Genomic DNA, 24,806 nt, shown 5'->3' with positions numbered 1-24,806 from the left:
TGAAGAAGGCACAGAGGGACAAGTAAAGTGAAGAAAGAGGAAGGAGATTTGAGAAATGCTCAAATTCTAATGGGAGATCAATAATGAAAAAGATTAACATTCTGAGGAATGGCAAAGAAATGGAGTGGAAAAGGTGAAGAAAGGAAATATCAAGAAATAAGCTCTTCAAATTCATCTATACCTTAGAAGAAGCTTCCTTCGTTATGGAAACAGGGATAAGTTGACTGTGGTTCTCAAAGCTGATGGTCATTCCACATAAAGACTCAGAATTTCAAATTTTGCCTCCAGTTTATTTTTTATATATAATAATTTATTATTTATGGAGTGACATAAATGTACTTGGTATTTTACTAATATAAAATTAATTAGTTAATGTTAGGAATGGACTTTGAAGATGAAAAGTTATATAAATGCTGAGCAGAAGTATTATTATCATTACCATAAAACATAAAAGACACAGGACTTTGCAAGCTAAAAGGACAAAGATGACAGTATGGTAAAGCATAGGAGAGGATGATGGCAAGGAGACAACTTCAGCAGGGAGAGCATTCATGGACCATTTTGCAAAACAGGTGGGTTGTAATGAGAATTACAACAGGAGGATTGATGGAACTGATTTACTTTGCTTTTATTAACAGTGATAGCAGAGAAGGGAAATTTATGAAAAATCATAAATGTATAATTGGGAACATCTTCAAGGACTTTTAAAAATTTTGCATTTATATTTCAGCCATTTTCTCCGACTATCCCCAATGCTTGGAATGTAATCCCTCCTCTGTTTCTACTACGATCACTTTGGCTTCCTTTAAGTCCCACCTGAAATTTCCCCTTCTTTAGAAAGCCTTCCCTAATCCTTCTTATTTCCAGTGCCTTCCTTCTGTTAATTATTTCCTATTTATCCTGAATATATAGCTTGATGGGTATCTATTTGTTTGCTTATTTTCTCCTCCAGAACTGTTTACATTTTTAATATCATTAGCACTTAGTATATAGTAATTGCTTAATGAACAAAAAATATTCCTATCATTTAAGAATGATGATTCAAATGGAAATCTCTGTTTATGCATTTAGATTAAAACACTGTTGCATAAGAATACAGAAGATCTTGCTATAAATGAGTAAAGTAAGAAGATATACAGGCAGACAGACAAATAAATTCCTGGATTCTATATGTGAATTACTTAAAAGAAAAAGTCTGGACAAGTTACTTAACCTTAATTGTTTCACACAAAAAATAAAATAAAATAAAATAAAAACAAGACCTTAGATTGGTCTACTTTTTAAAAATGTTGATAAGAGGTTTAATTTGCATCAGAAATGCAACAAAGACTAGAGTGCTGTGTTGTTGAAATAGTATTTTTGTCTGAGAATCAAGATGATATGATAAGGGTTTCTATGGTAACACAAATAGATAAGATTATGACTTCTAAGCTAGGCAATTTTACACTTATAAAAGTGAAGAGTAAGAACATTTTACATAACAAAGAACAATGCTGGAAAGCTGGGCACCTGGTTTGTCAGAAGAGAGAGCTCAGAAGCTCTCTCCCCCACTTCAAGAAAACAAATAGTTTAAACTAGTGCTTTTTCTGGTTTAATAGCTTGTTTTAGAAAAATGAAAAAGTATGAGGTTGAGAAGAGAGTATCTCTTGAAGGAAAGTATTAATTATCTACAAGGGTCTTTTTAGGAGTTATTTAAGTCAGTTGAATCCTTACAAACAAATGATATTTCTATTTTATTAATTTCAGTTCTGATTAGAGTAAATTTTAAAGAGAAAATTTAAATTATAAATTATAAAAATCTGAGCTATTTATTTAAATTATTCTTTCAGTCACTCCATTATTCTAAATAGCTCATCAGAAAATTGCCAAAGGCCAAGACAGGCCACTCCATAAAATTAATTTGGCTTTTAAATACAAGTCAATATTGAGATTTTGTTTCTGACCAATTTGAAAATAAGTCTCTAGTGTTATGTTATTATAGCCTAACTGCATCAATTGTAAATGACAAATCAGAAAACAAAAACCAAATCATATTGTGACCTCCCATTCCTAGATCTAAAGCTAGAAATGACATCAAAAACCATAGTCATTTCACAGATGAGAAAACAGGAGAGAAAATGATTTGCTATAATCCATCTAGGTGGTAATCATAATAGGCGATATTTGAATGCATAATTCCAAAATGTGTGGGTTTTTTCCTGCTAAAATACACTGCAAAATTAACAATTTGAAACAGATTATTTTGCTCCTCATGTAAAATTCTAGACTAGTGTTCTAGATGGGATAGGACAAACCTTCTTGCCTTTATACTTCCTCATACTTTAGAAATTGCAAAAATGTTATCAACTATTTAAAGGATCCTTTAGTTGTTTTGTTTTGGTTTTTTCTGGTTTTTAACAAGTTGACTTTTTATTTTGAGTTAAGAAGTTTACTTTCACTTTAATAACTCTCCTTCCCACTATCAATGAATGGATCTTTCTGAAACAGAAAAAGCAATTATATCATTGGATATATTCTTGTACTGTACTTGTACTAAGCATGAAGGGTATGACTTTATCTCCTTTAATATATTAAGTGCCTACCATTTACAAGGTGTCTTTCTAGACACTCTAATACAAAGATTTTAAAAGATAGTGTTTTTTTCTTTGTTGGTAGCGATGACTGAGGAAAGAGAGAATAAAGGGGAAATGTAGGTAATATAAAAATTATATCAATAAAATCTATCTCAGAAAAATACATATTTCATGCTTCTAGTGTAATGGAAGGGATGGGATACTGGAGATATGTTAGGTATGTAAAGAAATAAATATTATGCAAGGAGATAAAGAGGTAAAAGAGAAATATAGACAAAAGGATCTAGGAAAATTGGAAGAAAAATAAAACATTAATAGATAAGACTTAGAAGGTCTCAAGGTTATTATTCACCATTTTGTAAATAAAGTCCATTAGAGAAGACATTGTTTTGGTTTTGTTCTCATATCCTCAGCATCTAACATTATATTTATAGTTCCTAAAATGTTTGTTGAATTGAATTGATCATCACAATGACCCCAAGATAATGTCACACTGAGAATGTACTGGGCTATGATACTCTTTTATATCTTTCTTATCAATATTAATAGATTTCCTTGAAATTTCCCATTCAATAATGAATAATAATTAAAATTTCTAAAACTTTAAGCTTCCTATTGACATAGAAATCCCAATTTCTGGGGGTGGAACCAAGATGACTTAGCTGAGTTCTTCTAACATTCCCCTCTATCAGTTCATACCATAATCCATCTATGATATCCTTAGGGTGGAACTCTTGTCAAGGACAAAACATAAAAAAAACAAACAAACCCTGCTTGCTAAAGACCTTCCTTTGAGTGTTTTAAAAATATAGATACCAACATAATATTCAGGACTGCTGATCCATTATATAGTATTATACATACATATAATAATATATGATATTATTATATAATATAATATACCACATATAAGTATGTATCTTACTTCACTTCTTGGGTAAATGTACTCTGGTTTTCAAGTACACTCATTTACTGACTCCACAGTTAAAGTAATATGTGATGTGGAATAAGTCTTTATTCTAAATGCCCAAGTCAGCCTTTACCATTGGAGCTCCTTTGCTTACACTTGTGTGTGTGTTTTTAATCCCTTTTGCACAGGACAGAGTCAGACACAAGCATGAAACTCACCAGATCTGGGAAAATCGCTCTGATTATCTTGGTGGTCATAATTGTGGCAGCAATCATTGGAGTCATTATTTACTTTGTGGTCTTTGGTGAGTATCTGTTTCTTCAGCCTTCATACTCCCGTGAGTTTACTCTGATTCTAAGATTGTTGAGTATCCCCAAAACACAGTGGGGTTCTAGGCTGGTATTGTGGATGTCCCAAAAGAAACCTTAGAAATTAAGTTAATTTCTAAGTCAAGAAGCAAAGTTTTATTATAATTTTAATGCCAATTAAAGCAGGCTAAAAACTGAAAGATAACTGAGCAAGGAACAAACAGGTAAAATTAGAGGGAAAACTGCTAGAGTTGGAGTTGAGAGCTACAGAATGAAGAACAAAGTGGGAAAAATGACATATGGGATTGGGGTTCACAAAGTTGGTAAGTTTTTTGGCAATGGGGCTAATAAGACCTTCTTCCTTCTCACATAAAACAAGTGCCCGTTATTTGAGTCTAAGTGTGAGATAATTGGATGACAGACCAGACATCCTTGAGAGATTAGTGGAATAAAGATCTTTTCTTTCACACACACTCTCCAAAACTCTGCCACATCAATCTCAATGATTACACCATTCCCAAGGCCTGGTACCCTGGGGTTTCTTATGAAGTATTGGGGTCTCTATAACTATTGGAATTTCTACCATATTATTCCCAAAGCCTACACTATATAAAGTTTTGGAAGGATATCATGTTAAAGATACTTCATAGATATTTTTCTTTCTGTATTTGACAATTTTAAGCTTTTATCATAGGCCATTAGAGAAGCTAGGAGCGTTAGAAAATGTAGGAAAGAAAGGAAGTTGACAAAATAAATTTGAATAGAGCTAAGGCTTTTTTTTTTTTTAAGTTTTTTCCTCTAGAAGCCTTCTGTTAATTTAGCATATGTTTAACAATTTAATCTATTCAAGACACCACTAAGATTAAAAAAATAAATTATCACCTACATTTATAGAATTTATATTCTAATAGGAAGAGAACATACATATAAAAACAACTATGTTGAAAGGAAGAAAGTAAAAATACAATTAGGAGTAAAAATACAATATAAAATTCAGTAGGAACTCAGAGATGAACAAGATTATTTCTAGCTGGAAATAATAGGGAAGACTTCACAAAATCACAGAATTTGATTTAGAAGAGATCTCAGTGGCTCTGTAATTCAAGAGATTAAATCACTGCTAAATGAACTCAGAGCAAGCATACCAGTTTAATCAATAAGCAATTATTAATCACTTACTATGTGCCAGGCATTATGCTTAGCATTGAAGGTACAAAGAAAAAGTAAAAACAGTGCCATGTCCTCAAGTAACTTACAGTTTTAATGGATTCAAAACACACACACACACACACACACACACACACACACACACACCCATGAAGGCCAGAGACTTGAATTGTTTTTGTTTCCCTCTCAGAAACAAACTTCAAGGATTTACTTCTTTTTCTGTCTTGTTTATATATATACTTTTTAAAAATAAATATGTCCCAGTGCTTCTTTAAGAACTTTGTGAATGTTCCTCTAGAGAGAAGCAGAAAATGGGATAGTAAAAAAATCTCTTGATATAGAAAAAATAAATATTCAATATTCTGTTTTATGGATCTTCCCAAATTGAGGAAATGGGACAAATATTGAAGTTGACTTTTTAGTTATAAAAGTCAGGGCCATACTACTAAATGGTTTGATAATGGGGAGGGGAAGATTACTCAGTGACACATTTTTAAGCTTAATCTTCATAATTAACACTTTCCAAAGTCAATAATCAACAAAACATTCAATCAAGGCCTGATTTGTAGTTTTGCTGATTTCCACCAAGTAAAAGCTCAATCATCTCCCTTGCTCTGGTTAGAACTAGCTCCAGCACACTCCTAAAACCACCTCATAGTTCAATATCATTTAATGTTTGCAAAGGGATAGATAGATAGATAGATAGATAGATAGATAGATAGATATAGATATATAATCTCATTTGAACATCATATTAACCTTTTTTAGTAGATAAGAAACATTGAGAAACAATCTGAGAGGGTAAGTGATTTGCCTAAACATTATCCAAGGACTTCAAACCCCGATTCCTTACTCTTCATGTCTTGAATTCATTCTATTATACTTCTCAATTTTTTAAAATGTATAGATTTTAGTGTAGTACAAAGTATTACAGATTGGAATTAGAAGAGATATATGAGACTCAGATTTTTTTTTTTATCTAGCTATAATAAAAAGCAAATCATTTACTTTCTTTGACCCTGAGCTTTCTCATCCTTAAAACCAAAATAATAGTAACCATTTCACAGGGTTTTTGTCAAAGAGTCAAATAAGATATAATTTATAAAATGTTTTACAAAACCTCTAATTATTAGTTTTCCTTCCATCTTCCTTAACTAGCTTGTACTTAAAATCCTTGCTTTATTTATTTATGTATGTATGTATATATATGTGTGTGTATATATATATATATATATATATCATATAATATATATGGGACAGCTAGGTAGAAAAGTATATAGAGTTCAAATCTGGCCTCAGACTTACTAGCTATGTGACCCTGGGCAAGTCACTTAATTCTGTTTGCCTCAGTTTTCTCATCTGTAAAATATGTCGGAGAAGGGAAATGGGGAAACATTCCAACATCTTTGCCAACCCAAATAAGGTCACAAAGTCAGATACGACATATATTTATATATAGACTTCTCTACATCCCAAAGAATAGAAAGGAATATACATTTATATAGCATCCACAATGTTCCAGGTGCTAAGTACTTTTTACAGTTATTACCTCATTTAATTCTCACAACAATCCTATAAGATAGATCCTATTATTATCCCCATTTTACAGATCAGAAAAGTGAGACATAGAGAGAGTAAGTGCTTTGTCCAAAGTCACACAGCTAGTGAGGGTCTAAGACCAAATGTGGACTCAGGTTTCCAATCCAGTCTAACCACTATGACAATAACTACCATAGAATATGAACTCCTTAATATAGGGATTGTTTCCATTTTTTGTTCTTACCAAGTGCTGAATGTAGCACCTGTCATACCAGATGCTTAATAAATGCTTGTTAACTGGTGGAAGCCAGAAAAGTAATTTTAATCAAGCAGAAATAAACAAACAACGCTAAAATAATTTTCTTTAAAAATGAAATTTATAAATTATCAGTGCCATCGCCAATGAGTTATTAAATATAACCAATAGACTAACCCCCTCTTACACACACATACTTTACAGGCTAGCTCTTAGTAAGATAAAACTTTTCACGTATATGATTTTTTTTCCACCCAAATTCGTTTCAGCCAATTAGGCAATTGGAACATTTGTTTTTTGGAGGAGGCAGGTGGAAGTGAATAGGGTAAATCACAAGATGTACTTGCTCTCCACCTCCACATTTTATACAAAAGAAATCATGTTACAGTGAACATCAAGGTTATTTTTGAAGGATAAAATAAATGGAACAAGGCAAGGACAGTTCCACCCAATTTGTATTGGATGGGAGTAGAAGTTACTAAAAAACACACATACATATTTATGTGTACTATACATATGTATATACAAACATGCATTATAAATTATGTCAAGTATTTTTGATATCAATTAACTAAAGTAACTGTCTTCTCCATATCTCCCCAAATTGCTAAAAACGGAATAATCTCTTAAAGCTCTGGTCAAAGATAATCATTCTGATTTATTGTACCAAAAAATTAATAATAATAATAATAAAGGAGAATGGAGCAGAGTGGGGATAACTGAAAAGAACACTAAACTAGGAAATAGGACACACATTTTATTCCTACTAACTTCATGAGCTTGTTGGGATTATTTAACTCCTCTTGTACATTTTCTGTCATTTATAAAATGGAAAAGTTAGCCTAGATGATTTCTGATGGTGTCTCTTTCACTTTTGTCTTTCTGGGATTCTAGAATAAGATAAAGATTATGACTCCAAGCATCTTATAGTCCAAGGCAGTAGAAAGAATAAAGATACATTAAAAATTATAGATACTATATTTAATTTAAACTATAATAATGCTTTATATGCAAATTTGTGCTACAGATCATAGAAGGAATTTCTTTGGTAAAACTATATTTTATCAAAATCTAACCTGGAGATTAGCTAATTTATAGTGGCAGTTATACTCCATAGAAAATTGTTAACTTTAGCAATTAAGCTACATGTAAATCTTTATCTTAAAAAAAAAAAAGGAATACTCCTGGTTTTAACTACATCATTAGATCATTTGTATAATTCCTTAAGTCACCACAGACTTGTACAAATAATCCTAAAAATGTTTAGAATAACTGAGTTTTCCTTCCATCTTCCCTAACTACCTTGTACTTAAAATCCTTGCTTTATTTATTTATGTATATTTACATATACATATATATTTATGTATATTCCTAATTGCTAGCTTCCTAATCCATCTTTTTTAAAAAGTGTCTGGAGATTCCTAATGGGAATTCACCTGAGATTGTCTATGCAGGGTTAAAACATCTGTGGAACAGTAAAAAAAAAGTCCAAGCAATCATCTAAAATCTGCACCCATTTAAATATTTGGCATCGGTTAGACAAAATATCTATATGAGTAACTGAATTTTATATTTTCCATCAAGATGCTTTGACATCACAGAAAGGCATTCTTAATTGGGACACTCCTCTTTTGGATGACACAAACTCAGCACCATTATTTGGGGTTTTATGACCTTTTAAAAAAACAGGGTTTTCTGGTTCCCCATTACCAACTATAATCTTAGAATTAGAATTTTATATTATATTTATAGGTGAATCTGCTGTTACCCATGATAGAATGTAAATTTTTCAAGAGCAAATATTTCTTTTTTAAATATAATTTGGCTCTTGACATCTTCATTCAACTGAGTGCGAGACTGATGTTTTTGTGCAACTCTGCCTCATTTAAATCATTCAAGATGTTAGTGGTCCTTTTTCAAAGCAAAGGACAACTCTCTCTCTTCTGGTGACCATATCTGCTCCCAAGAATTAATCAGCATCTTTATATAAAAGATTTCCTTATCGCTGTATCTTGCCCCAGTCTCTCCTCTCAATTTTAGTCCTCCTATTACCAATCTCCTATGAGACATTTCAATCTTCTGTACCAGAAATATCTAAATTAAACTATGTCTAAAAAAAAACGATTATCTTTAGACCCAAATCTAGTTATTTTCTTAACTTTCTTATTTTTATTAAAGGAACTCTCCCAATTTCCCAGGTATATAACATTGGTATTATCTTCAATACTCACTTTCCCTCATGCTAAATATTTAATCAATTGTTAACCTCCACAGTGAAAACAATAATTAATAATAACAATATCTAATATTCATGTAGTGTTTTAAAATTTGCAACATGCCTTGTAAATATTGTTTTATCATCAGAACAATCCTGGGAAATAGGTTATTATTATCCCCATTTTACAAATGAGGAAACTGAGACAGACAGCATTTGAGTGACCTTCTCAGAGTCACACAACTAGTAAATATTCCACAATATCTTCCATGTTCTACCTATTATCTCTATTCACACAGCTACCACCTAAGTTCAAGCCCTCATCTTCTCTGACATAGATGATTGTAATGATTTCATGCTTGATCTCCTTCCTGCTAGTCTATCCTTACTTCCAAATTGATTTTCCTTAAACAAAAATTTGGTCATTTCACTCATGTACCCAATCGACTCCAGTAATCGATGAATAAATCAATAAGCATTTATTAAGTGTTTATTATGTGCTAGGCATTGTGCTAAGCACTGAGGACAAAAAGAAATATAAAAGTCAACTAAGCTCTGAAGGAGCTTACAATCTAATGGGATCCCTAGTGACACTAATATCAAATTAAAAATCTCAGTTGAACTTTTAAAGCTCTTCACAAACTTTCCCCAACTCTAGCTTTATCACCTCATTATACATTACTTTTCCACATACTCTGCAATCCAGCCAAACAGGCCTTCTGTGTGTATATATATATATATATAATTTTACTGCTGAGCCTTCTTTACAGATCATATTCCTTTATATGTTGCATTTGTATATAGTTGTTTTCTGATTAGACAAAAGATTTTTGCCTTTCTTTCTATCATCTGTGCTTAACACAGTTCCTGATGGGCACTTAATAAATGATTGTTGACTGACTGACTGTTCCTCACACTCAACACTATTTTCTGTCTGTGTGTGCTTTTTCACTGGTTGTCATCCAACCCTGTAAGGTATCCCCTACTTCTTTTTGCCTCCGAGAATCTCTCCTTCTTTCAAGATACGTCAAGTATTTCTACATGAAACATTCCCTGAGCTCCTCCACTGCTAGAGTCCTCGCTTTCGAGCTAACATAATATAACAGCTCCCTATTTATTTGTATTTATTCTCTTTACATTTATTTTATGTGTTTATATATATTTCTTTGTTGTATCTTGTTATACTATAAACTCCTTGCAAGTATGGATCATTTCATTCTTTTTCTTAAATCCCTAGGATCTAGCCACTGCCCAGAGTAGAGAAAGTGGTTAATAAGTATTTGTTTGTTACAGAAACATAATTGAGGTGGCATTGCATTCTAATATAATAAAATTGAATCCTGCTATATTTAATTTAAAAACTTTTAAAATATCTTGAACTTTTTACTAAATAGATCACAGTTTTTAAAGAAAAATCACTTCTCTGCCAAAGTTATAGTAACATTTTCTGAACATCCACCTTCTTTTTCATATGCTGCTTCTTCTATGGGAATAGTAATTAAATACAAAATGAGCAAAATAAATACTAATGTTTCCCTTTCTACTTTACAGGTAAAACACCTTTCTATTACCACATCAGCTTTAAACTTACTAATATTGACTATAACAGTGAATTTGGCAAGCCATATTCTCAAGAATACATAAACCTAAATGAAAAGGTAGTGTCTTTGGTAAGTTTGGGTTTTATTTTGCCTTTTTGCTTTTTCTATATGATCCTTGTGGAAGTGATAGAAGTAAATTCTATGAATAATAACAACATATTAATACAATACTTTTAGTTTTACAAAGGGCTTTCCTTATGACAACCTAATACAAAGTTGGTAGCTTGTACAAGTATCCTCATTTCCCAGATGATTAAACTAAGGTTCAAAGAAGTTAACTGAGTTCAATTACACAACTAGTAATTGTCAATGCCAGGATTTGAGTCCTTATCTTCTCATCTTTCATTATACCATGTTGCTTCTCTATGTAAAATAATCCAATTTAGTATCCTCAGTCTTTCCTTTTATATTTCCAGCTGAATTTGATCTGGTAAAGATTTGTGAATCTAAATCATTAAGATATTTTTAAAATGCTGATCCTATATAAATATAATGCTTTGGAAATGTTAATTCTTAAACACATTAAAGGATTTTTATCTCAGAAATTACAAGCATGAAACTACAATACAACTTATGACATATATATTCCTTCTCATCTTGTGAGACTCCTAACTGTATCCTTCTATATCCTCCACAGAGAGCTTACTGTGAGTGCTGGGAGTCATATCTCACTTTTATCATATAACCAGCTCACATTCTCATCTTATCAGATAATTCCTTGATGATATCCTTTACTCTTATTCTTTGGAGTTATTCATTGGTTATAGGTTATATATTGTTCCTATCTAATATGAACCTTTCCTTTACCCTTTATGTTATGGTCATCTTTAGTTTTTCTGAGACACTGGTATTTCATTCAGTAGCACCAATAAAATGTTTATAAATGAAAGTTGGGTCTTTTCTGGTTATGGGAAGCTTGAATTTAGTAAAAGTGTTTTGCAGTTTTCCAAAGGTATGCAGACTACTCTTCTGGTGCTCAAATTTAGGACCAGATGATTTTCTACCTATATTAACTATCAAAATATACATACTTTTGGACAAGCTCTATAGGGTCCTTTTTCAGATAAGTGATGAAATCTGAGTAATTGAATCACTTTTCCATTTAGACTTTGCTCTGTGGATGAGCAAACTTCTTTGAGTGACTACAGATATTTTCCAAGAGACTCTGTGATGTCTTGAGGATTGCTGGAAATCATATGTCATCTGAAAATAGGAGTATCTGAAGGACATCACCCTCCATGGAGAACCCCTTCTTACCCAAACTTTACTGAATCTATTCTGTCATAGAGCCAAATACATTTAATGAACAAACATCTCCCTGTCTTCTGCCCTCCTTGATGTTCATTATCAGAAGATAATGAAATAGGGGTATTTTGTTATTTCATCTTCTAAGGAATCTTAATATATGGATGGGAGACACCTTGATGTAAAAGATCTTACAAGGTGCTACTTGTTTTATTGAATCAAATGCTTTCTTTTCTTTCCATAATCAACCCACAATAGTCCACTGTAATCACAGTGGACTTTTTTATATTCTCTACATTTTTCAGTCAATTATGAGATACCAAAAAAGTAGTCCATTTTTATACCACTTAAGAAAATCTGCTTATTTCCTAGTAATATTCTCATCAAAGATACCCTCAATTTATGTAAAATTGACCCTCATAAAAATTTTTTATAAATGGAAGAGTAGATGTATAGGCCAGTAATAATTGGCTTTTTTATTTTGGATGTTAATAAGGTATGATTTTTTCCAGTGCCTTGGGTATCTCTGTTTCTTTCAAATATATGTGTGTCACCTCCATGATAATAAACTTGATTCAATCTGGCTGCCTTATTGATCTTTATTCTCTTTAGTACCATCTCAACATCTTCTCTAGGCACCTCAGGGATTGTAATGTTAGGTAGTTACATTATCATGATTTATTTTAAGTTTGTAAAAATGGTGTCCACAATTTTTTTATTAAAATAAATTATCACATGCTTGTATTCTTCTTTCATCCTTGAATGCCATTGGGATGATTATTAGTTGGATCTTTTGCTGAGCTTTCTTTAAACTGGTTTTATCTTCTATCGCTTCTTTATGAGATGATACTGCTCATAAATATTCATCATGTTACTTCTTAAGATTTTACAAAGGAGTTATCTGTGGTAACAATATTTTATTTATTAATCAATCAAATGTTTGTTAATCAAAACATTTTTGGACTCTTAGTTTTTTTGTTGTAAAAATTAAATTTACATGGGTTAACTTCTACATGAAATTGTTGTGATTGGAGTTCTATTTTTCTTTAGTTCTTTCCCAGGTATTTTAGTTTTCAATAGTCTATTCAAATAATTTCAAATGAATTCCAAATATCTTTTCTCATTGCTATTCTCTCTTATCTTTATTATAAGTTATGTTTATAGCTTGTGCAAGTTGATATTTTGCCAGTGCACAGCCAACTCTAGTATAACTGTATCATTAATTATCCATCAGTTTTATTCTTGATAATTTTTGCCACTCATCATGTTTACTACCTATGATTCTTTTTTAAGTATTCATGATATACATGTGTGAATTTTCTATCTATTTTACTAATCTTTGGCTTCTCTACTTTTTTTCTCCTAAACCATACTTTGCCATATATTTTTCTTTATTCTCTTTTTTCTACCTCTGAATTGAAGGTGCTGTAAATATTTTGGTGTATATGGAACTTTTCTATTTTTGTCTCCCTGGTGTATATGCTCATAACAATTTCTGTATCTAATAAACTTAAAATAATGACAATGAAGGAACAAAATATTCATATATATATATATTTTAATTCAATGTAACATATTTCTTAATCCTGTGTAAAATACTATATAGAAAAACACAAGGTTTAATTAAGACATAATTTAGATAGAGTCTATAAGCTAAAGTATAACATAACAATCTAGCACAGTGGTCTAGCTAGGTGCTACTCGACTGATGATGGCTATGTGCACCATTCTCTGATTTTTACTTGCTACTATGATGTGCAGTGTTAAATTCTAGGCAAAGCTTTACTTCTCAACACGAAATTTTAGAGTTCCAATTCATATATTCATTGGTTTCTTACCCTCATCCAATAATTAAAAGATTATTAACTACAATAATAGTGTGTAGTGTTCTAGTCTAGCGTTCCCCCAAAGAAAGAGCTACAAGTAAAAATAAAAGGTACTCAATGTACAAACACAAATCAGGTTAGGAGCAAATAGTTTATTCCATTCAGAAAAGGAAATACTAAGAAATAAAGAATCATAGACTGATTGGAACAGAATCTAGTATCTCATCACTATTAGTAGAAGCCTAATATTTAAACTTTGAGCAGGTTTTTTTGCAAATTTTTAGTAGTCTTTGCAATTAACCACTTTACATTTTACTTTTATTGAGCACAATTTGGGCAAGCAACAAAAAATATCATTTTTACAATGGCTTCTTTTTCTCTCACACTGCATCAGCCTTCTTGTTCCACTACTGCCAGCACTGACAGAAAAGAAAACACAAAAAAGGAAGCAAAAAAAGTCATAAACCCCAGCAAAATTCCCCTAGATACATATTCCCTCTCTTTAACCTTAGACACCATAGGAGTAAAATCTAGGATAGGAAAGGACTGTATTTGTATCCCTCACTGGCACTCACTCAAGTGGGTGGTGGATTCACTGATGATGGCTCTATATCACATTATCTTGACAATTCAATGAACACAGTAGAAACCATTAAGGCATTAAGGCATAAAAGGATGAGGTGATTCTTTTAGGATCAATGAAAATCATGAGTTTTCTTGAATTTTACAGAGACTTAAATTAAATTGATGATTAGAAGTTAACACAAATCAATTGAAGCTTTTTTAATGATAGAAGAGTTCATACTAAACAGGAGTATTAGCTGTTCTCTTGATCATGAGATTTATAGCTGGAAATGACCTTTACAGATAAGGAAATTGAAAGTCTGAGAAATAAAGTGACTTGTTGAAGGTCAGGGAATTAAAAGACAGTGCTAAGATTAAAACCTAGATCTTCTGGCCACTTTTCACTGTACCATACTTCTGTAAAATACAGATTATAATATGATGACAAGAAACAGAATATTGTTAATATTGTTTAAGAACTATTCTATGCATATAGACATCATCCTATGCTATATTCAGACCAATTCATTTAAGAGAATTAGCAATCTTCTAAAATATTCGTTTAATCTAGAACTTCATAAAAATATTCAAATGATCCTGGTATTCTTCTCTAAGGAGCTTGAGTTTTCTCATTCCAGTTCAGGACTCAATTCTAGCAAAAGGGAGTTGCCAGGTATTACTCATACTCATCTTTAGGCCACTTTTACATTTGTCTGAGTAACTGAACTTGCACGCCTTTCTTTCCATTTTCATTAAGCATAATGATGCTCCATGTATTATAGTTATTACCAAGTATACTTCATTCCTAAGTAACACTAGTGAAATATAATAATATACACAGAGTGGGGTATATATCATTAACAATAAATTGCACCAGATAAATGTACCAAACAGTCACAATGAGGGAAGAAGAGGAATTGCTCCTGTGATTTCATTGGTAGAAGAAATTCCTGGGTGAAGAAACTCCCTTTGCCACACAAGATACCACACTTTCTCTGCACTTATGGTGTTAGAAAGCTGCCTGGAGCACTGACAAGTAAGATGACTTGTATAGAGTCACATGGCCAAATTGTCATATGTGAGATCTGAAACCTTGGCTTTCTGGCTGTAAAGTCAGATCTCTATCCACTACTCTATCTCCATTTCATCTCATTTCTTCCAAAATGATTATTTTGGAAAGCACAGGTTGGTGGTGCAATGGATAAAGTGCTGGGTCTGGAGTAAAGAAGACTCATCTTCCTGAGTTCAAATCTGGTCTCAGACTCTTGCTAGCTATGTGATCCTGCACTTACCTAGTTTGCCTCAGTTTCCTCATTTGTAAAATAAGCTATAGAAGGAAATAGCAAAGCAGTCCAATATCTTTGCCAAGAAAACCGCATATGGAGTCATAAAGAGTTGGATGCAAGTGAAATACAACAAAATTATTTTATGCTTTCCCCTGAAAAAAAAAAAGAAATATGAAGAAACTGAGTAAAAAGAATTATTATTTCACTGAAGACAACATTTTGAACCACTGAAGCAAGAATATCAAGGAGAATAGATGTATGTGATTGTTATTTTACAAATGAGGTTTTAAAGCTCCATAAAGTTATGCAACTTGTCCAGCATTACACAGACGACAGCAGGAATTCGAGTCCGTGAACTTTAAATCAAGTATTCTTTTCACTGTTGCACATCTTATCTGCTTAAGAGATCCCAGGAAGATGCATTTTCAGGACCCACAAATCACTACTGTTACTTACACAACTACTGAAAAATTATTACTCAGGTTATTGATCAAATATCAGATTGCTCATTGAACTTGCTTTAAAGCCAAGTTTTAGGAAATAACCTCAAGAACCCTATCTCTGTCTAAGCAAATTACTGAGTAAGATAAAAAAAACCCTCAAAGGACTGACCTGGGAAGCATAGTTCAGTGTTTTAAAAAACAACAACTTCTCAGCTAGGAAAGAGATAGAATATATCATCATTTGGACTGAACCAGTCAGATTATATTGATATGGAAAGTTGGAGTGAGGAATGATGGGAATGGAGAGGAGATTTGACCACAGCAGCAAAACAATTGAAATTTTTTGAATTTTGAAACCAAAACAAGCAACTCGCTGCTAGAAGTTTTCAGGTCCACTTATTTCTGAAGGGGAAAGAGTGCTTTGCTAAAGAAAACCAGGGAGCTGATGCATTATCACTTTTCTTTCCTCTCCCTTTTCCATCTAAAAGGGTGAAATTCTAAATCCTTTTTTCTTTTTGATTAACTTATTTCTTATTCACTTATAAGAACTTCAAATATAATTTCCTTAATCAAAGACACAATTATTCTGAATTAGATTTTGTTGCTGTTGTTTTTATGTTCAAAAAGAGTATGAATCAGTGAAATGGCAGTCATTTTAATGCAAAAAAAAAAAAGTTTTAGAAGTCAGGCATTCTCTTCTCTAGCCTAATAGCTAGAGGTAAATTTAGTTTCAGTGTTCTAAAGTTTTATCAGTATTTTATTAATAACCAGCATTAATAAACTTTGGAAATGATCAGGAATAAAGACTGAAGACACAAACTTGTCCAAGAGTAACACTGTGATTTTCTTTGTATCTCCTGTACTTTGGGGAAAATGGCAGTTTGAGTGATCTCCATGCACTGTACTCTAATCTCCAAAGAGAGAAAGGATAGAGGAAAAGGGTTGTGACTAATGGGCTAATAAAAGACCCAAAGCCAAGGCCTATTAGGTAAAGGCAGACTTATCCTTCTCTGCCAGAAAGGGAAAATCCTCCTCAGCCAAATTATGCTTTTCGTAACAACATCTACTATATATACCGATGTTTTATGTATAATCATTAAAATTAGAGGCAACCAAGAAAAAAATTTGGGAAACATGAAGCTATATTTTAATTTCCCTTTTAGTTTACTCTAATTAACTATTGATTCAACTGAAAAAAAGAGGTTTCACTGAAATGTCAACTGTTACAGATTGCATAAATTCAAGGATTTATATTTGATATTACTTTTGTTCAATTTATAATTTTCAGTTGATGTTCAATGATTAACAGGTTGACTTAGCAACCCATTGAAAATGGAATGATAATTCTGAAATATTATTGAATACCTACAGTCACAATTTCAATATTCCAGAACTATCATTTCTGGATTAAAGAGAATCTAAGCAGAAATCAGGACTGATTGTCACAGGGTTCCTGTATTCCAAGATGACAAGTGCATCTAAGAGTTACATAGAATATGATGGTTCCTAAAGTCACTGTGTATGTGAGAACAAAGGAGAGAAAATGTAACTGAAACAAAAAGTAAAATCTCACACCTCCCTGATAAGTCTTTGTGTGACATGACAGACAAAAGTTGGATTTTTTTCCTCCCTTCTGCAACATATCAGTATGCATTTTTGTGAAGGACATTTAACAATGGATGTAAAAGTTTAAAGCTAGTTTTTCTAGGTATTTAATTATTTAATATTTAACACATTGTCATGTAATGTCATAATAGTCATTTTGTTTTCTTTCAATAGATGAATAAAACATTTCAAGCATCCAAACTGAGAAGGCAGTATGTCATGTCCCACACTGCCAAAGTCAGGTATGTATGTAACATAGTCAAATGTATCCGTGTACTAGTATCATCTACAAATAAACGTGGGTTTTTTTCCCAGTGTTCTTTCTCTCTAATGTGATGAACATAGTGTTGTTAAAGAATTGAAACCAATCTAAAATGTGAGTCTTAAATCCTTCACTTCTTCAATTGTGCAAGAGGGAGCTCAATCAGTTCTATGAGGCTTGAAATTAACCCAAATGAGGCAATTAGATTGGAGCCATCACCCAGAGTAATTTTACAGAAGTTTATACCACATTTCCTGGAAAGCAGCTGTGATAAAGGCCAGAACTAATAGGACCATTGATTTCTCCTCTCTCTGGGCTAACTTTGCTTCCCCTTTGCTTCAAACAAAAGGCTGCAAATTTTAGAGTAAAACAAGCCTCTAAGATCCCTGCTTACTTAGCCCCAAACTATAGAGTTTCTGAGATATCTAGATGTTGTAGTAGATTGAGCACTGGCCTTCAGAGTCAAAAAGATCTGAGTTCATACTTTCCCTTTGGCAGTCTGGTGAAGCCGTTAGGCAACTTTCCATAAAAATATTTTTAAATGCATAAAATAAAATTTTTAAATGCAAAAAATAAAATAGAATTACAAAGAAAATAAATTGCATTAAAATAGAATTATTTTAAAAATTTAATTTCACAGTACCAAGTTAAGAATGCCTGAATAAATGACCCAAATAGGGCAGATGCTTTTCAAAGAAAATCAAAGATTTTCCTTCAGAGAAGGCAATCATCAGTAAGTTAACAGTAGAAAGAAAGATCTGATAAAAGGCATTCATAAAAAGAGCACAAGTGTCTTGAAAATAGGGGTTCAAAAGAAAGTTTAGTCATTGGGGTACCCAGATCAGAGCAGAACTGGCTTTGGGACTCATTTTGTACTGAACTGGTGAATGATACATATGCAAATACAGACACACACACATACACACACACACCTTGTCTTGGACTGACTGGTCCCAAAACTTAGGTCTGGACTGAGTCTACAAATAGAAATTAAATAAATTCAGTTCATCTGCCATTTAACAGATTGCAAGGGTAGAAATGATTGGATCATTGATTTAGAATGGGAAAGGATTTTACAAGCCCACCTGGTCTAACCCCTTCATTGTACAGATGAAGAATCTAATCTGCAGAAAGATTAAACAAATATGTAAGATCCTTGGAAAACATTAAAGTATTATATAAATGCTAGCTATTATTGCTCACCACTCCATCCAGAGTGTTCAAGTCAGAATTCAAACTCAGATCCCATGACTCCAAATGAATTCCTCTTTCCACTGAGTCATGTTGCTTCCAGAATCCAGCCAGCCCTTATAAATACCTGTCTCATGCAGCATACTTTGAATACTGACCTCTTATTCTACTTTTACTGAATAGATTCCAGTTCTCTAAATGGGTGCTTACACACACTTATTTTACCATTTGCAATTGGTCATCAGCATCACTCTCCATAAAAATTTATTAAGCCTGGTGTTTCACAAGGTATCAAATAGCAAATCCTTCTGGATACATACATTTGAACTTGGTACCTAGTGATACCGCACTCCCATGGCAATTTGAGTGCAGAGATGTTAAGGTAAATGTGTTAGGTGGTTTCACTGTATTCTCTATGCCAATGAGCTCCACAAATAGAAAGAAATAAAAAAGAATTTCCCTGAGAATGAAAAATTAGATTTGAGTTTATTAAACTGATTATTGCTGCTGTTGCTAAATAAGAAAGGAATTCAAGGAAATTCATTTTGGAAATGCAGCAAATCCAGAACTTTGTAGAGAATAAAGAGAAATTTTTATAATTTATTGTTGTCATTTATTTATTTATTCTTAAGCATTTAAAAATATATTTGATTTCTAAATTCTCTCCTATCCCTTCCCCACTCACTGGAAAAGCAAATGCTATGTTACAAATTATGCATATGAAATAATGTAAAACATATTTTCATATTAGTCACATAACAAAGAAAAATAAAGAAAATGAAAAATATATATTTCAATTTGAATTCAGAATTCATCAGTTCTTTTTCTGGAAGTAGATAGCATTTTTCATTGTAAGTCTTTTGGAATTGTCTTGGAACATTTTTAAGAGTAGCAAAGTGTTTCACACTTGATCATCATTACAATATTGCTATTATATGTACAATGATCTCAGTTCTACTCATAAACTTTGCATCAGTTCATATAGATCTTCACATGTTTTGAAACAACCCTCCTTGACATTTCTAATAGCACATTAGTACTCCATAACAATCATATGCCACAACTTGTTCAATCATTCCCTAATTGATGGCCATCTCTTTTATTTCCACTTCTTTGTCACCACAAAAAAAAATTGATATATTTTTGCAGATATAGCTTCTTTTCCTTTTCCTTTCATCTCTTGAGGTATAGACCTAATAGTGTTATTTTTGAATCAAAGAGTATGAACAGTTTTATGGTTCTTTGGACATAGTTTCTAATAGTTCTCCAGAATGGTAGAATGAGTTCACATTTCCAATAGTTCAGTAGTGTACCTATTTTCCCCTCATCCCTTCCAGCATTTGTAATTTCAAATAAGTATGAGTTGGTACCTCAGAGTTGCTTTAATTTGCATTTTTCTAATTAATAATGATTTAAAGCATTTTTCTTGTGATTATAAATAGCTTTGATTTCTTCTTCTGAAAACTATCTGTTCATATCTTTTGACAATTTAGTAATTGGAGAATGGTTCTTATTTTTATCTGACTCATTTTCCCATATATTTGAGAAAAAAGAGCTTTATCAAAGAAACACTGTAAATTTTGTTAATATTACTTCATTGTCTAATGGTGCCTTTTATTAAAATGTAGTTTCTATGATTATCTGTTTTAATTAGGTCTATTTTTGCTTTTGCTTTTTCTGAGATCCTGATTACTACCTTGCCTTTTTTATTTCAGCTGAAGGAGAATCAATTCTGTTGCATCTCCTTGTTTTAACTCTGTGTGTCTATGTGTCTATGTTGCAAGTATGTCTCCCGTAAACAAAATATTGTTGGATCCATATTTTTAATCCATTCTGCTATCCACTTTCATTTTATAGGTGAGTTCATCTCACTAGTATTCACAGTTTTAATTACTGTGTATTTCTCTCCATCTCATTTTCTCCTGTTTATTCTTTCTTCTTTATATCCCATCCCTCCTCAAAAGTTTTATTTCTGACCACTGCTTCCCTCAATCTGTTCTCTCTTTTATCATCCCCTCTTAACTTATTCCCTTCCTTTCCAGTTTCCCTGTTGGGCAAGATAGATTTCTATATATGTATATGTATATGTTTATATAGTCTCCCATTTTAAAATCAATTCTGATGAAGGTGAGGTTCAGCCATTGCTGGTCTTATTTTCCCCTGCAGTGTAAAAGCTAGCCCTTATGTTCCTCTTTTATATGATATTATTTTCTCCATTCTACCTTTTCCTTTCCCCTTCTCCCAAGACATCCCTTCCTCATTTTTATTTTTGAGGTCATCCCAACATAATCAATTCACTTTTGTGCTCTGTCTATAACTTCCCTAACAATGATAAAGATCTTAGGAATTACATGTAACATCTTCCCCATATAGGAATGTAATTTGTTTGACTTTGTCTCTTATTATTTCCCTTTCATGCTTACCTTTTCATGGTTCACTTGAATCTAGTGTTTGAATGTCAGACTTTCTATTCAGCTCTTGTCCTTTCATTAGAAATACTTGAAAGTCCTCTATTTCATTAAATATCTATTTTTCCCCTGATGAATTACCTCAGTTTTGTTATGTAGGTTTTGCTTGTAATCTTAGCTTTTCTGTCTTTCAAGCTCTCTGTTCCTCTCATGTGAAAGATGCTAAATCTTTGGTGACTCTGATTGTGACTCCACAATATTTGAACTATTTATTTAAGGCTATGAAATATTTTCTCTTTGACATGGAAGTTCTGGAATTTGGCTATAATATTCCTGAGAGTTTTCATTTTGGGATATCTTTCAAAAGGTGATCAGTTAATTCTTTCAATTTCTATGTAAAACTTCTGAATCTAAGATGTTGAGCAGTTTTCCTTGAAATACAATGTCTAGGCCCTTTTTGGTAATGATTTTTGGGTAGTCCAATAATTCTCAAATTATTCATCCTTGATCAATTTTCAAGGACCATTTTTCCTGATGAGATATTCCATATTTTCTTGTTTTTACTTAATTTTATTGTTTCTTGATGTCTCAAAATTAATAGTTTCCAGTTGCCCAATTCTTATTTTTAAGGAATCATTTCCTTCAGTGATCTTTGTATTTCTTTTTCCATTTGGGCAATTCTGCTTTTAAATTAATTCTTCAGTAAATTTTTATACCTTCTATTTTATTTGGTCTAATCTGCATTTTAAGGAGTTTTTTCTTCATGCCTTTTTTTTTTTTTAACTATTAGGCCAATCCTTTTTTTAAGTATGATTTCTTCAGTATTTTTGTGCTTTTTTTCTTTTCTTCCTTCCCTTCTTTCATCCTTTATTTTTATTTTTAATCAATTATGCAAAAGTTCTCCTATGCTTGATGATTTATTATCTAACTTCATAGACTAAGCATTATATTGATATTTAAAAAAACCAAATGGTGAAAAACAATTACATATTTAGCAGCTTTTACTTGCCAGGAAGTTTGAGTCTTTCATTCTATTGACTTTCTTTTACATCAGTTAGTTTCCCTGTAGTTTTTATTACCTTTCATCAAACAAGCAAATATAAGTGATCAGTGTGAGAGAATAGTCCAACAGGAAGAATTCAGGATAGGATTCATAGACCTGAGCTACAAGGGGCAGTAATCTATCCAGGAAAGGGATCAATGATGGGAGTGATGGGAATGTTTTTAAAGATCTATGTCTAGAGAGCAGGAAATGTCAGAATGATAAAGATTGTGTAAAAAAAAGAATCCATTAATCCCTAAATTGTAACTTTTTTGCCAGCCAAAACTGGCAAAGGAATAGAGAAGGAAAGAAAAGGGGGGGATGAGAATTACAAGTAATTAAAAATTCCTTTAAGTCAAGGAGTCAATGTATTTATATATTAAATATTTTTGTAATTATATTTCAATTTTTATAAGTCTCTGTATTTTATTTTATGCCTTTAAAAACATAAAGATCCATAGGCTTTATTTTTACCATACTCTCAGTTTAAGGACCCCTACTTCAGGTCATATCTTTCAGGAAGTGAGAAGGCATTTTATAATTGAATAATAAAGATCCATTTTTGTTTCTTCAATGTGTATCTAAAATATGTGATCTAGGAGAAAAGGTCAGAGTGACACACTTCATATCTGACAAAATCCCTTAATGACTAGAGTAATATGATCAGTGTTTGGCAGAAACACTCTATGAAGTACATAAGATTTATCTATTCAGATATGAAAAGAAGTAGCTATTACCTCTGAAGTAACAACCTAGGAAACAAAAGACAAAGAGATAGGAAAGAACCCCTGAATTAAATGCAATTGCTGATGGTCTAACACTATACCAAGGTATAAGAAAGAGAGAAAATATTTATATTCCTGAGAGAAAAGAAAAAAATTGACATTGCATTATTTCATGGGATATTTGTTTATTTCACATTATAATACAGATAAATATTTCCAAAAAGACAACCTTAAAAATAATTGCACGGTAAGTGGAGCACTGGCCCTGAAATTGGGAGGACCTGAGTTCAAATAGGACCTCAGACACTGTGTAATCCTGAGCAAGTCATTTAATCCTCATTGTATCAAAAAAAAAAAAAAAAAAAAAAAAAGGTAATTTCAGTTTATGTACAAACACTGGTCACTGAGGATCAAGAGTACTTTGAAAAACTTGATAAATGCCTCCATTTTAAATCAGTATATAGTGTGATATTTAGTGAATTCAATGAAAAAGTGGGAGGAAAGTGAGTACATAGAAAATCATGATTCAAGAAAAAGGAATGAGAGAGGCCAAAAATTTCATGTCTTTATATAGCACAGTTGTTTGAAGAAGAGAACTGTTAGGTCCTAGGTATGTCAACTACCAAATAATATGACAGAAAATGAAATAGATTATATCTTAACAAACAGGAAAAGACTTCTATTGTAAGAGTTAACTAAATAATTTCTTTATGTACAGAGTTCTGTCTTGTCAGGGGAAAATATCAAAATTAGTTAAAAAAAAAAAAAGGAAAGCAAGTAGGAAAAATAATAATGAGAAAAATATATCCAGTATGGTAGTATGCCCCTATAGCCTCTGCTATCAGTAAGATTGAAGCTGGTAGATCACTTGAGTTTGAGAATTCTGAGTTACAGTGAGCTAAGCTGATCAGTTACTCACACTGAGTCTAACAACAACATGGTAAATCCTCAGGAGGTAGAGGTCCATTAGATTGCTGGAATCTGATTAGGTTAGTAATAGAACAGGTCAGGTTCTTTCATGGGATTAATAGTGAAATCAAGCCTGTAAATTGTCTCTGCAAGTCTGTTGATTATAGCTTTACATCCAGTCTGGGCAAGAAAGACCCAATCTTAAGGGCGAAAAAAGACAGTATTCAACTAAAGCAATTTAATCCTAAATTACTAAAACAAGTACTTTCAGTAGCAATGAAAAATGGGAGATGGATGGCAGAAATATAGGATATCCATTATAATAATTTTATGTGGATTTTAAAGGTTATAAATATATTATCATAACAAGAATATCAAAAAATGAGAAAAATCAGCAAATATTTGTTGCGTTTTATCATACAACCAAGTGGAAAGACATGGAGGAAAAAGTAAATAGCAGTTTAAAATAAAAATTTGTTTTATAAACCTTATGAGGAATGATGGATGATTGTGAGCAGTATTATCTCTTAAATCAGACATAAGTAGTGGAGGATCAAAGCAGTTTAAAGAAATCTTGGCAAGAGATCTAACTAAGCAAAGTCATACTACAGACATAAGAGAACAAAAAAATGGAAGGAAATGAACAAAATATTTTTTTTAATGCAAAAGATCTGTAAAGTTGTTATAACTACTTTTACCAATCACAGAATAGTGGGGTTACCACATTTAAA

The 24,806-nt window shown here is 32.0% G+C and overlaps 1 protein-coding gene across 1 annotated transcript in view; it reads left to right on the top strand.

Annotated features, from left to right (window-relative positions):
• Positions 1 to 516: 516 nt before the first annotated feature.
• Positions 517 to 24,806, top strand: part of LOC127539980 (transmembrane protease serine 11C-like) — a 77,816-nt gene continuing 53,526 nt past the window's right edge. The window contains exons 1-4 of the mRNA XM_051964455.1: positions 517 to 572; positions 3,672 to 3,787; positions 10,520 to 10,638; positions 17,713 to 17,780. Coding sequence (XP_051820415.1) covers positions 517 to 572; positions 3,672 to 3,787; positions 10,520 to 10,638; positions 17,713 to 17,780 — 359 coding nt within the window. The remainder of the gene's footprint in view (positions 573 to 3,671; positions 3,788 to 10,519; positions 10,639 to 17,712; positions 17,781 to 24,806) is intronic.

This window comes from Antechinus flavipes, chromosome 6 (genome assembly GCF_016432865.1).
Source record: "Antechinus flavipes isolate AdamAnt ecotype Samford, QLD, Australia chromosome 6, AdamAnt_v2, whole genome shotgun sequence".
In the NCBI taxonomy this organism is placed as follows: domain Eukaryota; kingdom Metazoa; phylum Chordata; class Mammalia; order Dasyuromorphia; family Dasyuridae; genus Antechinus; species Antechinus flavipes.
This window is presented reverse-complemented; position numbering and strand designations above follow the sequence as displayed.